The sequence below is a fragment of the Stigmatopora nigra genome, chromosome 14, assembly GCF_051989575.1.
Source record: "Stigmatopora nigra isolate UIUO_SnigA chromosome 14, RoL_Snig_1.1, whole genome shotgun sequence".
Classification (NCBI taxonomy): domain Eukaryota; kingdom Metazoa; phylum Chordata; class Actinopteri; order Syngnathiformes; family Syngnathidae; genus Stigmatopora; species Stigmatopora nigra.
The window spans coordinates 6,394,085-6,411,802 of record NC_135521.1 but is presented as its reverse complement, the minus strand read 5'-3'; the positions used below and the strand labels follow the sequence as shown (position 1 = coordinate 6,411,802).

General features: G+C 39.5%; 2 protein-coding genes and 1 long non-coding RNA gene across 10 annotated transcripts in view; 1 reads left to right on the top strand and 2 right to left on the bottom strand.

Moving 5' to 3' along the window:
• LOC144207012 (ubiquitin-conjugating enzyme E2 A) overlaps positions 1 to 1,680 on the bottom strand; it is an 18,147-nt gene extending 16,467 nt beyond the window's left edge. The window contains exon 1 of the mRNA XM_077732185.1: positions 1,450 to 1,680. The gene's annotated coding sequence lies outside the window, so the exon portion shown is untranslated. The remainder of the gene's footprint in view (positions 1 to 1,449) is intronic.
• Positions 1 to 12,747, top strand: part of elf1 (E74-like ETS transcription factor 1) — a 26,822-nt gene extending 14,075 nt beyond the window's left edge. For 6 of the 8 annotated variants that reach the window (XM_077732176.1, XM_077732175.1, XM_077732177.1 and 3 more), the window contains 8 exons: positions 2,159 to 2,391; positions 6,082 to 6,256; positions 6,768 to 6,869; positions 7,275 to 7,436; positions 7,522 to 7,605; positions 8,174 to 8,366; positions 8,704 to 9,024; positions 10,505 to 12,747. In XM_077732176.1, coding sequence (XP_077588302.1) covers positions 2,320 to 2,391; positions 6,082 to 6,256; positions 6,768 to 6,869; positions 7,275 to 7,436; positions 7,522 to 7,605; positions 8,174 to 8,366; positions 8,704 to 9,024; positions 10,505 to 11,216 — 1,821 coding nt within the window. In that variant the 5' untranslated portion in view covers positions 2,159 to 2,319 and the 3' untranslated portion in view covers positions 11,217 to 12,747. Of the gene's footprint in view, positions 1 to 1,882; positions 2,052 to 2,158; positions 2,392 to 6,081; positions 6,257 to 6,767; positions 6,870 to 7,274; positions 7,437 to 7,521; positions 7,606 to 8,173; positions 8,367 to 8,703; positions 9,025 to 10,504 lie in introns of those variants that run through there. The other 2 variants (XM_077732181.1, XM_077732182.1) reach the window with 2 other exon arrangements.
• LOC144207013 (uncharacterized) overlaps positions 12,416 to 17,718 on the bottom strand; it is a 23,566-nt gene continuing 18,263 nt past the window's right edge. Inside the window, exons 3-4 of the long non-coding RNA XR_013328545.1 lie at positions 12,577 to 12,779; positions 12,416 to 12,508 (exon numbers count right to left, since the gene is read on the bottom strand). This is a non-coding gene — a long non-coding RNA (uncharacterized LOC144207013). The remainder of the gene's footprint in view (positions 12,509 to 12,576; positions 12,780 to 17,718) is intronic.

Below are 17,718 nucleotides of genomic sequence, written 5' to 3'. Positions count from 1 at the left end.
TAGCCATTTTAGTTTATGCCCTCACTAAGCCAGGCGTAAAGATCTCTAAAAATAAAATAATGATTTAATGTACAAATAAACAAATAAATATGCACGTTCACTTATGGATTTTCAGCGGCGTAAATGTGAACGCTACATTCCAGATGTCATGCTCGGACGCTCATGTGTCATCTGCCTAATGTCCAATGGCGCTTTTAATGGCGCTGGGGTCCCACCCGGCGCTCTGTTTACTTTGGGCGCTATTACGCCTTGCCGGCCGGCCATCCCGTCCAGCTCCTCCCTTCGGCCTCCGTGGCTTCTCAGTCATCGTCTCTTCATGACGCAGCAGCTTGGCCTCTTTGTTAGGACAAGGCAGCTGTTGTCATGTTCGCCGGAAAATGTGCGGCCCGCCTCTCGCTCATGGGCGCCTTGCTTGGAGCTAGCACCATGCCAACCAGCTGGAAAACGCACGTGAAATGCTCTTCTAGCATTCACTATATTCCCTTTTACCCCACTCAAGGGTCGTGTATGCTTTTTTTTTATCACCACTACTAGCATCCATTTTGGCTCACTAGTAACAACTCTAACAACTCGATTTTATTGTGGTGAGGCGCAAAGCCGCAATGCTTAAAATTAAGTATTCATTTTTATTTTCGGACTTCTAAACATGAGGACAATTAACACCGATTCTCCAAAATAGTCTTGACAAAGCCCAGCTAGACCCCCCAAATTTTTTTTGTATTTAAAAACAAATAGCAAACAAAAGGAATTCTTTTGGTTATCACTACTTCTATTCTTCTCCCCCTCCCTCTCAAAGCCATTTTACAACTCCGTCTGCATGCTTTTCCATTCCTGTAGACCTTTGCAGGTCTCCACCCTCCTTTTTGTGACTCCACCTTGGACCTGCAACGTTCACAAAGACAGTTCAAAGCAAATATTCCCCACCCCGAAGCAGCGGGAAAACCAAGGGGTGTGTGTGTATGTTTGTGAGACCTCCCTTTGGTCTCTGTGAAGGTTATGCTTATATGCGAGTGTGTGCCTGTAGCCCACTGTGCAATTAATTCTTCAGCAAACTGTAACCTGTCAGCCCAAAGTCCAACAACCCATTTTATTTAAATATTACAATAAAACATTAGAATAATCCTGCAGTAACACATTGGCTACTGAGCTTGCCTGATATTTTATCCAAATAAACCAGTTTGCATCTTTCTATGGTGACATAAATCCGCCTTAAACACCAATCCTCGTTATCACGGTCACGGGGTGCCTATTCCAGCTGACCTCCAGCAAAACACGGGCAGACGATACCTTAACCTGGTCGCCAATCAGTCATTGGTCACACACAAAAACAGTTTTGCTGCCACTAAGTAAGAACAAGTCAGGCTGCAACATCAGAAACTGGAGTGTTTTGCTAATGCTCAGTTGTAATCTATCTTTCTAATTAATTACCGTGGGTGGGGCAGAACTTACTTGCATTTCCAGGGTTTTCACACAATTGGCGTTTTGGGGTCCATCCGGAGAAAAACGTGGTGTTCAGACCAGTGGTACGTCCAACAGTTGTTGGGCCAAAGTGACGCCTTCTTTTTTTAAAGAAATGTAGAAAGACTGGCATGTTGGTGTCATTTATATATATTTTGTAACTATAATTGCTACCGTTTAGCTTTGCACACCAAAATCAAAAGAGAAATGCCTCCCAAAATTCTGCACAGATAAACAGTGCTAGCATTAATGATGTACTTCTAAGACCTTGTGTCTAGCAAGGGTGAACTGTACAGAATTCCTTTAATACCTCATCAAAGGGAACAACTGTCATTTGCAAAATCTTTTTCAAAGGTCGTAGAAGCTAGGAGTCCTGCAAAAAAATAAAAAATAAACAATAAGATGACTTGGATATGCCAAAATCCTATTCCAGGTTTACCACCATGGCTATCAAGCTTCCTTATGGATTTTTTGTGTTGGTTTATTTACCACAACAAGTCTACTTGAATGTATCTGACCGGTTATTGTTTGTAAACATGCCGATGTTTAATGTCAAAGAATTTTGCATGCCTCCCACATTATGAGAGAAATGGGTAATTTAAGGCTTGGGTTCTGTTTGAAAATGTGGAATGATGAACTTTGTAAACTGAAAGGATTGTCTCGTGATCTCATTTGTTGTTATTTTTTTCTGGTCTTTCAGGTTTAGATGCGCCACTCGGATCCCGAGCGGTACCGGACGAATCCTCTGAAACTCTGCAAAAGAAGGCCGGACTAGGAGGCCATTTTCTACCGTGATCGTTCACCCCCGAGGTCTGAAGTGGGCGCCGTCTGTGCGGAGAAGGAGCCAGCGTGGTCACCACCATGACCACCGCGGCGCAGCCCAATGAACTCGTCTTTGAATTTGCCAGTAATGGCATGGATGAAATCAACCAGGTACAAATCTGACAACCTCCATTTCTGATTTGCTTTGGGAAATGTTTTTTTTTTTTTACTGTTGCGGTTTGATGCTTCCAATTTCTGAGGAAGTCGCTCCGGTTTTTGATGGTGAGGCAGTTGAGCAGGATTAAACTAAAGTTTTATTTTAATGAGCGCTGGCATGCGGCCTGGCCGTAACTTTGGATAAAGACGCACATTTAATTTCACATTTGGGCTGTGACGTGCCACTCAATAGATGTTGAAAAATTGGTGTGGTTAGATTCCAAGATATTTGGACTAAAGTTAGTTTGCAAAAAAGCAGATCAGTGCAAAAATATCCAAAGTGATATACAAAAATAGTAACTGTCGTCGCGTACTATCGAGATTTATGGGAATCAAATTGTGATATGAATCGTATTATCAGATATGAGGCAATGAACCTGTTCAGGGTCATTCGGGTTAATCTTTATCTAAGTTTGTTTGTGAATTTGAGTGTTTGAGGGGCTCCATGGTCATCATTTTCAAATTCTTTTTTTAGCTATGTGTATCACGCAGAAACGCAGACTCTGAGTCTGCACTTTTCAGATGACGTGGAGGCCCGTGTTTGCACTGACATGCTGCTTGTTGATACATGCGAGACTTGTCCCGGCAGGGTAGGCGCAACTTAGAACAGCGTGGCCACTGGGAGGCTGTCACGAAGTCTAGAGAAGGAGGAGGCGGTGACGTGGAAAGTCTGACAAACCTGCACCAGGGTTAGGGTGCATGGGAGGGAAAGCGGCGAGTCAATAGGCGTGGAGCGCCAATATGTTTACGGCACAAAACTTACGTACTCGCGCTTATGTATGTAGTACGTATCTTCTGGTTGGTCCGCTCAAGTCACCCGTCTTTTGCTCGTCCACGCCCATATCCAGTGGAGCAGGCTCCTCCAGGGCCGCTGACTGCATCATGCGCACGGATCCAGAATGACGGGTTGTTGCTAGATTCCCACTGGGTATTTAATCAGGCCTAACCCGACCGACCGGTTCCGAGTGGATGGGACGATTCTACCCAAAGGTCCCGCATTGTTCCCCTGGCTTTGTTTCTGGCTGCACCCACCCTTGTTTGAGCAAACTTCATCCAACCCCCTCAACCCACGTAATTGCAATCCACCTGCGGTATTTCAACACAGTCTTCGACGTGAGGGAAATAGGAGCAGTTTTTTTTTTAAATGATTTTTTAAACGATGAGTGATTTTGGTCAAAAACTCCCTAAAGTGAATCATTACCGAACCTTGTAGTGGCATGTCGTGCTTATAGAGTATGCATGAGGATACTGCAATTATATTAGTGTTTTGACAGACCACTGAATAAGTGAATATGAATATAACTCAATATTTCGTGGAATGGACTTGTTTAGGAGGGATTTTTAGTTTGTTTCACGTTAATGGACTAGTTTTATTTCATGGTAATGGGAGATAACGACACCGGAAATGCCTTGTCCTCTAAATTGGTATGAGTGCGAGTCTGTGATGGTTGTTTGTCTCCTTGTGCCCTGTGATTGGCTGCCCACCAATTTAGGGTTTCCACTGCCTCTGGCCCAAAGTCAGCTGGGATAGGCTCCAGCACCCCCAGCGACCCTAGTGAGGATAAAGCGGTTCAGAAAATGAGATGAGAGAATAGAAATGACTGTTTTAGCCAACCCAGTAGAGCTGTACATTTGAACTTTTGCCACTCCCACAATAATTCTTTGTTCTTAATTCATCTTGTGTGAAAATATTATCCATTCACCTCTAGTGATGCATTTTTTCTTATTTCCCGTCTATTCTAGTCACCTACATGGAGAGGCAGAACCATTGCATTCCTTTCACTGCCGTCATAGATGATGAGTTTACCGCGTAGCACTTGTTTGCTGGATTTTTGTCATTTGAAGTGTGTTGCTTGGCTTCATATGGGCTAGGAAACACTCCGTTTGTGTATCATCACAACATGTGCTAAGACAACAACCTCAGTCAGCACTGCTCCATTAGTCTGCTAAGGAGGAGTTGCTGTTTGGGGAGTTCATTCGACCAATAGTCAAAATGTCAGCACATGCGAATGCGCGCTTGACTTTTTTTTTTCTCAAGGACATCGACAGGCAGGCCCATTCTTGAGCCGCATCGTTTTCGCTACATCCAACGGTATCAGATACGGGCTCATGAGAAACATTGCTATTTTCGATTATTGTAGTCAAAGCAAATACATTCTTCTTTGCGCATGACAAGCCATGTTTGTCGTCATTCATTGTGGCTTTCCGTGTGGACAAATGTGGCCCGCGTGTGAACCCGTAGTTTCTTTTAACAATTGCATCAAATCACCAGCTGCTCTTTCAGCAGGCCTGGTTAAAGTGTAGCCAAAATGGGCCCATCCACCTCCTCCCCCATTAGATCGGAACACCTGGTATGCCCCAGAGGTTTGAAGCCAACAATGGACACTTGTGTGACGGCACAGATAAGCCTTTATTCATCATCCGCCTCCTGCTCGCTGTCCACCCTTTCCCACTTTTAATCAAGGAATCGACTGTTAGCACACCATCCAAAATTTACATGTCGTAAGTTCTGCTAAAAATTAAGTAAGCACAGTTGAATTTTCCTTATGATTGACTGGATGGGAATGAATGAGATGAGTGGCTGTTTGGGCATTTGAGAAGGTATTTTGTCACTGGTTTGTGCATCCTGATGATTTCTTTTTTGAAATGTGGCGCCACAACTTTGGTTTTCTTGCCATGTACTCTGCTGTCATCTAGTGGCATCGATACATGCATTATATGATAGCATTAGATTTAAAAAAAAACTGCAAGAAGGTAAAGACTAAATGCGTTGAGTGAACCAAAAATGTAGTTCAATAGATTGATAATAATAATCTATTTTTAGAATTCAAAGTGATTTTCTTTAGTATCACTGCTCTGCATTATTTAGTCAAAAGCATATTCTGTATATATGTTTTGGTTTGTGTTGGACAGTGTTTAACATTTGCGTGTGAGTGTTTACTTATGGGTGTTTAGAAAGTACTGTATTTTCTGGATTATAAATTACATTGACATTACATTTTTTTCAAAGTTTAGCTGGGACTTAAACTCATGCGACTTAGATATTCTTTTTTTTCATCTCTGATTGCCAACAGAAATTTATTAATAGGATACATTAACAAGTGCCTATTTTGTCCGTTTTCCTCTATTTTGCGGCTTATACTTACAGTTCGAAAAAACGGCATACTAGAAAGAGCCTTTTTTAAAGTGCTTGAACCTTTTCATGTGGTAAGAGAACCAAAAGAAACCATTTTAAACACACGTTAACATTTTTCAATGGAATGACAAGTAGGATTTTGCATGGAGACAAAACATTAGGATTTAAGAAGTTTACACTGAAAACAATTCCCACAGAATATTTTCCTGAAACACATTGTATGTAAAATTCCCAATGTTTTATCAGCTTTCCCATCCAAGTCTTCTTAGAATGGCTCCCTGTTGTGGGCTACTGCAAGGCTTCAAAAATGAAGCTCCTCTCTCTCTCTCCTCCATCCCTGCACATTAGCTCAAATTGCACATGGTACTCGCTTGCTTTTATACGTCTGTAAACACGAGCCGGCACATCAGGTCGTGATATCAATTTACCGTTTTTGCTACGTTTTTCGTCATGGCGAGCCACTTTCTCCCACTCAATTGTGTGTGTGTGTGTGTTTGTGTGTGTCACAGCTGGACGATCCATCTGTGTTCCCCGCCGTGATCGTGGAGCAGGTGCCCGCCACTGATCTGTTGCAAGTGTACTCGGGCCTGGAGTCAGACGAGGTGACCAATGGGATCATGATGGACAATGCCATGCACGTGGTGGAGGCGCCATCCATCTTGGTGGGAGGAGTGGACCTCTCAGGTTGGAACATTACACACATTCTTTCATTAGAATTCTTTGGTCGTGGGTTTTTTTTGGGGCCTATTTTAAACTATTGAGTTAAATTAAAAATAAGAACTATGTAGGTCAACCATTTCTCACTCTTCAGGTATTTTTATTGGGGTTTATGAGGGAATTCAGAGAACTAACTTGGGCTGATGAGATTAAGTGATTGGCTTTGGTGGCAGAATTAAAAAAAAGTCAAGTTTGTACTTGGTGAGGTTTATTTTTAGGATAAAATCATAGCAGATGGCTGTATTTTCAAGGGCGCTTTTAGTGGAAATGTCTCTTTTTGTTAGGTCTCAAAACCCACTTGTTTGAACAGACTGGGTTTATTTCAATGGCAACATCATTACTCTACTGACTTTTGAATTTCCGAACCACTTTAATCCGATCAAAAATTTGGAGACTCGCATTGGCACCTTTATTGCACATGGCACTAGAAAATATAGAAAGCGAATCATATGTTGTTTTCTTCTTATTTTTTTTAAAGAAACGGTCTCGGGTGCAGAAGACAGCATGGAAACAAACGAGGCGGCGGCAGCCCTGCTCAATATGGAGTCTCCAAACAACATCCTGGATGAGAAGCGCATGCGTAAGATGACTTGTTGACAAATACGCCACCTCTAGAACATTATTCCTCACTCGTTCGCAAGGTTATGATTTTATCCCTCCATCCATTTTTCCCCGAGCGCTTGTCACCCATTGGGTCTCGGATGAGCTGATTTTGGGTGACAGGCGGGACACCCCTGGCGGACTTTTTGATGTCAAACAAGACAAAGAGAGCAGGCTTAAACCCGTTATATTCCCACAAAATCTTACTCAACATTTTTATTTTGGCAACCTCCATATATAAATAAGATGATGGATGGATTTGAACCGGAGCTGTCATTCCAGTTTCCACATCTCACGTGCCCCATAGTCCCCCCCCCCCAACACATAAAAATAAAAATGCCCTTGTTTTTTTGACAGTATTGTTTATTCTTTGTTTACCTTCTAGTTCACAACTACGGCGTACTGCTGGAGGCCGACCTGACGTACACCCCCCTGAGGCCCGACCACATGGAGAACGGCGCCCTTGACGTGTCGCTGGACGAGGACACCTCATCCATGGACGAAATCCCCCCCAGGTGTCCCTTGAAGCCGCAGAAAAAAAGTAAAGGTGACATTTTTTTTTTCCGACACCACGCGTACACAAGGCGTGTGCTAATGACTTCAACTCACCGTCCTTTTTGAATTTGTCTTAGTGAGGAAGCCTCGGGTGGTCCGCTCCTGCTCCCCCATCTCCACCCCCAGCCTTCCACTGAGGAAGAAGAGCAAAGAGGGCAAAGGTAAGCCATGATAACAAGTCTCCCTTTTGGTAACCAGCCAATCAAAATCAAGGTCTCCTCCTCTCTTGTGGAGTGCGACGTTGTGTTGTGGGGGGGGGGAAAGCCAGGGTGTGAATGATGGGTTTCTCGGGGGTCTGCCGGGACAGGCTCGCAGGCACAATGATGCGCCACTGATGGACGCTACTGTGTTGCCTTCGCACAGGGTGACACGCTTTAGTCTCCCGGATATACATCACCTTGTCACAGCAGCTGGAATTCGGACCGCCACTGGGAGCGTTACTGTTTTTAACCACCTTTGTTCCAAACCGATTGCACATTAGGCTAATTGACTCTGTAATGTTCCCCATCCTAATACAGTAATACCTCGTTTATCGTGGTTCATCTGCCGCAATAGTTTAATATCTTCAATGTAGGGATAATGTTTTTTATGATGTCTATTTCATATTATTTAGACTTTGACAGTGAAATACTAGCCAATTATAACTTGCCTTTTTTTTGGCTTTAGTGCAGGCATTTTAAAGTTGTTCAATAACAAAGAGGAAAGCTAAAGTCATCTCCTCATTTGCAGGCAACACCATCTACCTGTGGGAATTCCTTCTGGCCTTACTGCAGGACAAAAACACTTGTCCCAAATACATCAAGTGGACACAGAGGGAAAAAGGCATCTTCAAGCTGGTTGACTCCAAAGCTGTCTCCAAGCTTTGGGGCAAACACAAGAACAAGCCCGACATGAACTACGAGACCATGGGACGAGCGCTTAGGTGAGAAAGGGATGGGATTGGCATTGTTGTGGAAATGTGTTCTTATTTTGCACCGCGGGCGGCGGGAGAAACACTCAATGTGCCCAGAAAGAAAAAAAAACAATGTTGCAAACCTGCCTGCGGTTGCAAAATATATAGTCACCAATATCAAATAGAAATATTTTAACCTTTCTATTGATTCAAACCATAGTTTAAGGACAATGTAAACTGAAAATATGCCTCTAAAAACTTTATTTGGCAAACAAAAATTAATATTAGCATTTTTGTACTCATTTTTTTTCAGATTGTATTTCCAGTACAAGTTGATAACTTGAGTTGATTATGTTCTCAATTAAAGGTACTACTACCAACGAGGCATCCTGGCAAAGGTGGAGGGGCAGCGTTTGGTTTATCAGTTCAAGGAGATGCCAGACGATCTGGTGGTGATCGAAGATGAAGACGACGACGCCGGGCCCGACGGCCGCAACGACTACGGACACCACAGGTCGTCCAACGGCAGGTCGGTGGCGCGAGGGGGCTCCAGGGGGAGGGCCCACCAGCAGCTCAAGCAGGTGAAGAAAGAGCCCTTGGAGCAAAGCCTGCAGCGAGGAGCGCAAGGAGGACAAGCGGACCAACTCCTGCAAATACTGCAGGGCAACCCCGGGGCAGACTCTTTGAGGTATGTACGCCTGCACCTCACATCTTTATTCATGTTATCCACTCCAGGGCCACCGAGAAGAACAAATTCATTGAATGATAGGCAACTTTCAGAGAGAAGTCTTTATTGACATATTTTCATCGTATACAGGGTGTTTTCCAAAATGATTGACCCCATTTCATAAGGCCAATAATTTTCACAATGTTCGTTGACAGTTCGCAGTGAAAATGTGTCAAGTTTTTGTGTGTAATGTTTGGCATTTCTATCTTTTCAGGTTAAGAAATGCTGTTCACTTCAAAAGAAGAGGCATTTTGCGTGTTCAAGTATGCTTGGACTCAGTCACCGGAGATAGTGCAGCGTGCTGACTTCACAAATTCTGCAAAGAAGGTATCAACTACTAAACAGATTAGGACTTGGCACCACACATTTCAAGAAAAGTGCCAGAAGGTGGGTTTCAACACTTCCGCACTTCTAACACTCTACCCAGGACGATGCAGATAGACTTCACCAACCTGCCTTACTGTTTCAAAATGATTGGCCTAAGAAATGGGCTCAAACATTTTGGAACACCCTGTTTTTGCAGGCCTAACTCAAGGGAAAATGTCCACAAAACAGGTAAGAGTTTCCTTTTGCTAACATTATAGTTGCAACTCAAAATATTGGATCTCATGTCCTAGCGGGGCTTACAGCCTACTACGCTGAGAACGCTGATTACGTCTGATCTTGGAAGCTAAGCAGGTCTGTTTAGTACTTGGATGGGAGACTGTGCTTAAAGTCTCCCATCCAAGTACTAACCAGGCCTAACTTAGCTTCTGAGAGCAGATGTGATCAGGTGTTCTTAGTGTATTATGCCACAAGCCCCACTAGGACATGAGATCCGATACTTTGAATAGCACCTATAATGTTAGCAAAAACAAACTCTTACCTGTTTAGTGCACATTTTCCCTTGAGTTAGGCCTGCAAAAACAGGGTGTTCCAAAATGTTTAGGCCAATTTCTTAGGTCAATCACTTTGAAACAGTAAGGCGGGTTGGTGAAGCCCTTCTGCATCGTCCAGGGAAAAGTGTTTGAAGTGCAAGTGTGCAAACCCACCTTCAGGTACTTTTCTTGAAATTTGTGGTGCCAAGTCCCAATCTGTTTAGTAGTTGATACCTTCTTTGAAGATGGCCCGCTGCACTATCTTCAGTGACTGAGTCCAAGCAGACTCAAACACGCAAAATGTCTTTTCTGTTGAAGTGAACAGCATTTCTTAACCTGAAAAGATACAAATGCCAAACTTCAGCATGTATTTATTATCACATATATTAGTTTTACAATTTTACACAGTATGTGTTGGTATTTTTCTATACATGATCTTTTTTTTTTAAAACCTATTGCCATCAAGGGCAGTCAAACAAGATACATTTAGTTAAGCCATTCATATCAGGTCAAATGCTGTTTGAAATTGTGCCGAGTGAAGACTTGACTTTTAAACACAAGCATTCTTGCCTTTGTCGCCCCAGGTCGCCGAGCTCCTCCACTTCGCTGCCGGTTGTCCTGACATCCCCGGGTTCTCTTCCCCTCACCACCGTTCTTCCCAACGGGGACTCCGGTCACTGCGCCACGCTCCTCCACTCCAACACGACCATGGCCAACGACGTTCTGACAATCCAGCCAGCCAACGGCCTCCAGGACACTCTCCACCAACAGCTGCTGATGGCCACCCTCAGCCCATCCGCCGGCTGCCCCGGTTCCATCACCCCGGCATCCGGCCTCCCGCACCTGCTCACCATCAACACCACCTGCGGACAAACCATGGTGGCGCAACAGCCCGGCACCGTCATCGCCACCGTGCTGAAGTCGGCTGACTTGTTCGGGCTGCAAGTCAAGGAGGAGATGACAGACTCGGGTTACCCGCACTCCACGGTCAATGGCGACCCCTCTCTGGCCGACACCTTCTCCAAGGACGAAGTGGACGCCGGCGAGGCCGAGCTGCAATACAGGACTGTGATCATCGACGCCAGTCACAATTTCGGCCAGGTTCCCACCTTCAACGTATTCTCTTCCCAGAGCGGCAGTCCGTGCGAAGGCCTCACCCCAGTGGAAGAGCTGGAGGTGCGGGGGGAGATGTCCCTGCAACCCCAACAGGCCATCAAAGGTCTGCAGGAACTCCCCCTCTCCGTGCAGATTCCCGCAAACTTTATCCAAATTAAGACGGAGCCTGCCGAAGCTTGACAGGCTTCCAGGAGAAAGCAACACGAGGACTATTTGGTGGTTGTTGTTTTTTCTTACCCATTTTCTTAATTGGATCCATATTGTTGCAATCTCCTCCGACGTCAGACATTCCTGTGCCTCTCAATCAAGGTTGGCCAGTTCAGCCTCAGGATGGAATCGTTTACTCCCTTTTTTCTGTGACAATGTGCCTAAAGGAACATAAAGTTGGAATCATTACGATTTTTCAAAGATGTCACATTTCACATTTAAGACTCGGAAAGATACTCACTTGCACCAAACTCCCTCCTTAAAGAGAACAGCCGTCAGATGCCGTGGCGGCAAATGTGCCAGTTGTCTTGTGTAACGCAGCAGACTTGTCAATTCTGGATAAATAAAAGAGACTTGGCTCAGTAGCCATCAAAACTCAGACCACAGAATCCAAAACATTTGGAGGAAATTCATTCCTGAAGATCTTAGGCCAGGAACCCATGTGCGTGAACAGAACTCATCGAATGGATTTGGGACTTCAACCTGGAATAGTTTATTTTCTTAGAAGCCAAAACAAAGTCAAACATGTCCCCTGCGTCGCGCTTTGCAGAAGACATGCTTGCCTTTTTCACAATAGACTGTCCAAAGTAGAATAGGGCATTTATTAATAAAACAAAAGAAGAAGAAAGTTCAAATGCCTCTAAGGTAAAATGGAACAGGCATGGATCTCACTATGTATATATACAAATGATATATACGCTGGAGATTCAATGTTAAGGCCATGCCAAACTTTATTTATTTTGTGAATTTCTAAATTCTGTATAAAAAAGGCACATTTTTACTCTATTTACATGAGGGAACATATAAAAAATATTCACTTTTAGCATCAGGAATTTAAAAAACCATTTTTTCCCTCACGACTATATAAACTGCTTTTTTTTTTAGAAGACAATTCTCTTGTTATTGTTCCCATGTGCTGTTGTACATATCCTGCTTAGTGTGTGTTAGAACCTTTCCTCCACTCCGCAGGCTGAAACATTTAAAGCCTTACAAATCAGTATCTAAAGAATAAGTCAGTATGGATATATTAAAAAAAAAACAATAATTCAATGCCTTTTCTGTATCATTGCTCTTTTCATTTTTAAGTTTCCTCCCTGCTCTCGCGCCACCAAGTCAAACACAGACACCCCCCCCCCCCCCCCCCCCATTAATCCCAACGACCCCATTACCTCAGTTGGCGATACCTTACGCCCAATTTACCCAAAAGTGGACGCTGACTTGGTGGCGCAGAGCAGGAGGTGTTCCAACTGCAGACTCGTTTTGACCTGTAAAGACAAGCTGAATGTATGCATCATGTCGAAATATATGCAAGATGATGACAATCACGACTTACACTGGAGACATTTTGTAATCCAGATCTTGTCTTTGCTGCTACTTCCCCTCCAGCTCTGTATTTGTAGAACTTCAATGTAGACCGGCCTTGCCTTAAAGCACTGTTCTTTGTTTGTGACTGTTGATTGTCAGTTGCCTTCTTTATGCTGAATGGAGTAAATTTCTTTGGCTTCTTGGGTGTCTTTTCTTGTGACTCTAAGATCTCTACAAAGCAGAAAAAAGTGGAAACCCTTACATAAATAAAAAGTATAGTGTAAAGCATTATTTCTTGAAATGACCATGTATAGTAAAGCGTTTTATCTTTAAAAGTGACCATGTAAAGTAAGACGTTTTATCTTTAAAAAACGACAATGTATAGTAAGGCTTTTTTCCCTAAAAAAACGACAATGTATAGTAAGGCTTTTTCCCCTAAAAAAACGACATAGTATAGTAAGGCTTTTTTTCCTAAAAAAACGACATGGTATAGTAAGGCTTTTTATCTAAAACAGACGACATAGTATAGTAAGGCTTTTTTTCCTAAAAAACGACATAGTATAGTAAGGCTTTTTTTCCCTAAAAAAATGACATAGTATAGTAAGGCTTTTTTTCCTAAAAAAATCGACATAGTATAGTAAGGCTTTTTATCTAAAAAAACGACATAGTATAGTAAGGCTTTTTTTCCTAAAAAAACGACATAGTATAGTAAGGCTTTTTTCCCTAAAAAAACGACATAGTATAGTAAGGCTTTTTTCCTAAAAAAACGACATAGTATAGTAAGGCTTTTTTTCCTAAAAAACGACATAGTATAGTAAGGCTTTTTTTCCTAAAAAAACGACATAGTATAGTAAGGCTTTTTTTCCTAAAAAACGACATAGTATAGTAAGGCTTTTTTTCCTAAAAAAAACGACATAGTATAGTAAGGCTTTTTTTCCTAAAAAACGACATAGTATAGTAAGGCTTTTTTTCCTAAAAAAACGACATAGTATAGTAAGGCTTTTTTTCCTAAAAAACGACATAGTATAGTAAGGCTTTTTTTTCCCTAAAAAACGACATAGTATAGTAAGGCTTTTTTCCCTAAAAAAATGACATAGTATAGTAAGGCTTTTTTCCCTAAAAAAATGACATAGTATAGTAAGGCTTTTTTTCCTAAAAAAATCGACATAGTATAGTAAGGCTTTTTATCTAAAAAAACGACATAGTATAGTAAGGCTTTTTTTCCTAAAAAAAACGACATAGTATAGTAAGGCTTTTTATCTAAAAAAACGACATAGTATAGTAAGGCTTTTTTTCCTAAAAAAACGACATAGTATAGTAAGGCTTTTTTTCCTAAAAAAACGACATAGTATAGTAAGGCTTTTTTCCCTAAAAAAACAACATAGTATAGTAAGGCTTTTTTTCCTAAAAAACGACATAGTATAGTAAGGCTTTTTTTCCTAAAAAAACGACATAGTATAGTAATGCTTTTTTTCCTAAAAAAACGACATAGTATAGTAAGGCTTTTTTTCCTAAAAAAAACGACATAGTATAGTAAGGCATTTTTTCCTAAAAAAACGACATAGTATAGTAAGGCATTTTTTCCTAAAAAAACGACATGGTTTAGTAAGGCTTTTTTTCCTAAAAAAACGACATAGTATAGTAAGGCTTTTTTTCCTAAAAAACGACATAGTATAGTAAGGCTTTTTTTCCTAAAAAAACGACATAGTATAGTAAGGCTTTTTTTCCTAAAAAAACGACATAGTATAGTAAGGCTTTTTTTCCTAAAAAAACGACATAGTATAGTAAGGCTTTTTTTCCCCAAAAAACGACATAGTATAGTAAGGCTTTTTTTCCTAAAAAAACGACATAGTATAGTAAGGCTTTTTTTCCTGAAAAAATGACATAGTATAGTAAGGCTTTTTTTCCTAAAAAAACGACATAGTATAGTAAGGCTTTTTTTCCTAAAAAAACGACATAGTATAGTAAGGCTTTTTTTCCTAAAAAAAACGACAAAGTATAGTAAGGCTTTTTTTCCTAAAAAACGACATAGTATAGTAAGGCATTTTTTCCTAAAAAAACGACATAGTTTAGTAAGGCTTTTTTTCCTAAAAAAACGACATAGTATAGTAAGGCTTTTTTTCCTAAAAAACGACATAGTATAGTAAGGCTTTTTTTCCTAAAAAAACGACATAGTATAGTAAGGCTTTTTTTCCTAAAAAAACGACATAGTATAGTAAGGCTTTTTTTCCTAAAAAAACGACATAGTATAGTAAGGCTTTTTTTCCTAAAAAAACGACATAGTATAGTAAGGCTTTTTTCCCTAAAAAACGACATAGTATAGTAAGGCTTTTTTTCCTTAAAAAACGACATAGTATAGTAAGGCTTTTTTTCCTAAAAAAACGACATAGTATAGTAAGGCTTTTTTTCCTAAAAAACGACATAGTATAGTAAGGCTTTTTTTCCCTAAAAAACGACATAGTATAGTAAGGCTTTTTTCCCCCAAAAAACGACATAGTATAGTAAGGCTTTTTTTCCCCAAAAAACGACATAGTATAGTAAGGCTTTTTTTTCCTAAAAAAACGACATCGTATAGTAAGGCTTTTTTTCCTGAAAAAATGACATAGTATAGTAAGGCTTTTTTCCCTTAAAAACGACATAGTATAGTAAGGCTTTTTTTCCTAAAAAAACGACATAGTATAGTAAGGCTTTTTTTCCTGAAAAAATGACATAGTATAGTAAGGCTTTTTTTCCTAAAAAAACGACATGGTATAGTAAGGCTTTTTTTCCTAAAAAACGACATAGTATAGTAAGGCTTTTTTTCCTAAAAAAACGACATAGTATAGTAATGCTTTTTTTCCTAAAAAAACGACATAGTATAGTAAGGCTTTTTTCCTAAAAAAACGACATAGTATAGTAAGGCTTTTTTTTCCTAAAAAAACAACATAGTATAGTAAGGCTTTTTTTTCTAAAAAAACGACATAGTATAGTAAGGCTTTTTTTCCTAAAAAAACGACATAGTATAGTAAGGCTTTTTTTCCTAAAAAATGACATAGTATAGTAAGGCTTTTTTTCCTAAAAAAACGACATAGTATAGTAAGGCTTTTTATCTAAAAAAAAACGACATAGTATAGTAAGGCTTTTTAACTAAAAAACGACATAGTATAGTAAGGCTTTTTTTCCTAAAAAAACGACATAGTATAGTAAGGCTTTTTTCCCTAAAAAAACGACATAGTATAGTAAGGCTTTTTTCCCTAAAAAAACGACATAGTATAGTAAGGCTTTTTTTCCTAAAAAAACGACATAGTATAGTAAGGCTTTTTTTCCTAAAAAAACGACATAGTATAGTAAGGCTTTTTTTCCTAAAAAAAACGACATAGTATAGTAAGGCTTTTTTTCCTAAAAAACGACATAGTATAGTAAGGCTTTTTTCCCTAAAAAAACGACATAGTATAGTAAGGCTTTTTTTCCTAAAAAAACGACATAGTATAGTAAGGCTTTTTTTCCTAAAAAAACGACATAGTATAGTAAGGCTTTTTTTCCTAAAAAAAACGACATAGTATAGTAAGGCTTTTTTTCCTAAAAAACGACATAGTATAGTAAGGCTTTTTTCCCTAAAAAAACGACATAGTATAGTAAGGCTTTTTTCCTAAAAAAACGACATAGTATAGTAAGGCTTTTTTTCCTAAAAAAACGACATAGTATAGTAAGGCTTTTTTTCCTAAAAAAACGACATAGTATAGTAAGGCTTTTTTCCCTAAAAAAACGACATAGTATAGTAAGGCTTTTTTCCTAAAAAAACGACATAGTATAGTAAGGCTTTTTTTCCTAAAAAAACGACATAGTATAGTAAGGCTTTTTTTCCTAAAAAAACGACATAGTATAGTAAGGATTTTTTTCCTAAAAAACGACATAGTATAGTAAGGCTTTTTTTCCTAAAAAAACGACATAGTATAGTAAGGCTTTTTTTCCTAAAAAAACGACATAGTATAGTAAGGCTTTTTTTCCTAAAAAAACGACATAGTATAGTAAGGCTTTTTTTCCTAAAAAAACGACATAGTATAGTAAGGCTTTTTTCCCTAAAAAACGACATAGTATAGTAAGGCTTTTTTTCCTTAAAAAACGACATAGTATAGTAAGGCTTTTTTTCCTAAAAAAACGACATAGTATAGTAAGGCTTTTTTTCCTAAAAAACGACATAGTATAGTAAGGCTTTTTTTCCCTAAAAAACGACATAGTATAGTAAGGCTTTTTTCCCCCAAAAAACGACATAGTATAGTAAGGCTTTTTTTCCCCAAAAAACGACATAGTATAGTAAGGCTTTTTTTTCCTAAAAAAACGACATCGTATAGTAAGGCTTTTTTTCCTGAAAAAATGACATAGTATAGTAAGGCTTTTTTCCCTTAAAAACGACATAGTATAGTAAGGCTTTTTTTCCTAAAAAAACGACATAGTATAGTAAGGCTTTTTTTCCTGAAAAAATGACATAGTATAGTAAGGCTTTTTTTCCTAAAAAAACGACATGGTATAGTAAGGCTTTTTTTCCTAAAAAACGACATAGTATAGTAAGGCTTTTTTTCCTAAAAAAACGACATAGTATAGTAATGCTTTTTTTCCTAAAAAAACGACATAGTATAGTAAGGCTTTTTTCCTAAAAAAACGACATAGTATAGTAAGGCTTTTTTTTCCTAAAAAAACAACATAGTATAGTAAGGCTTTTTTTTCTAAAAAAACGACATAGTATAGTAAGGCTTTTTTTCCTAAAAAAACGACATAGTATAGTAAGGCTTTTTTTCCTAAAAAATGACATAGTATAGTAAGGCTTTTTTTCCTAAAAAAACGACATAGTATAGTAAGGCTTTTTATCTAAAAAAAAACGACATAGTATAGTAAGGCTTTTTAACTAAAAAACGACATAGTATAGTAAGGCTTTTTTTCCTAAAAAAACGACATAGTATAGTAAGGCTTTTTTCCCTAAAAAAACGACATAGTATAGTAAGGCTTTTTTCCCTAAAAAAACGACATAGTATAGTAAGGCTTTTTTTCCTAAAAAAACGACATAGTATAGTAAGGCTTTTTTTCCTAAAAAAACGACATAGTATAGTAAGGCTTTTTTTCCTAAAAAAAACGACATAGTATAGTAAGGCTTTTTTTCCTAAAAAACGACATAGTATAGTAAGGCTTTTTTCCC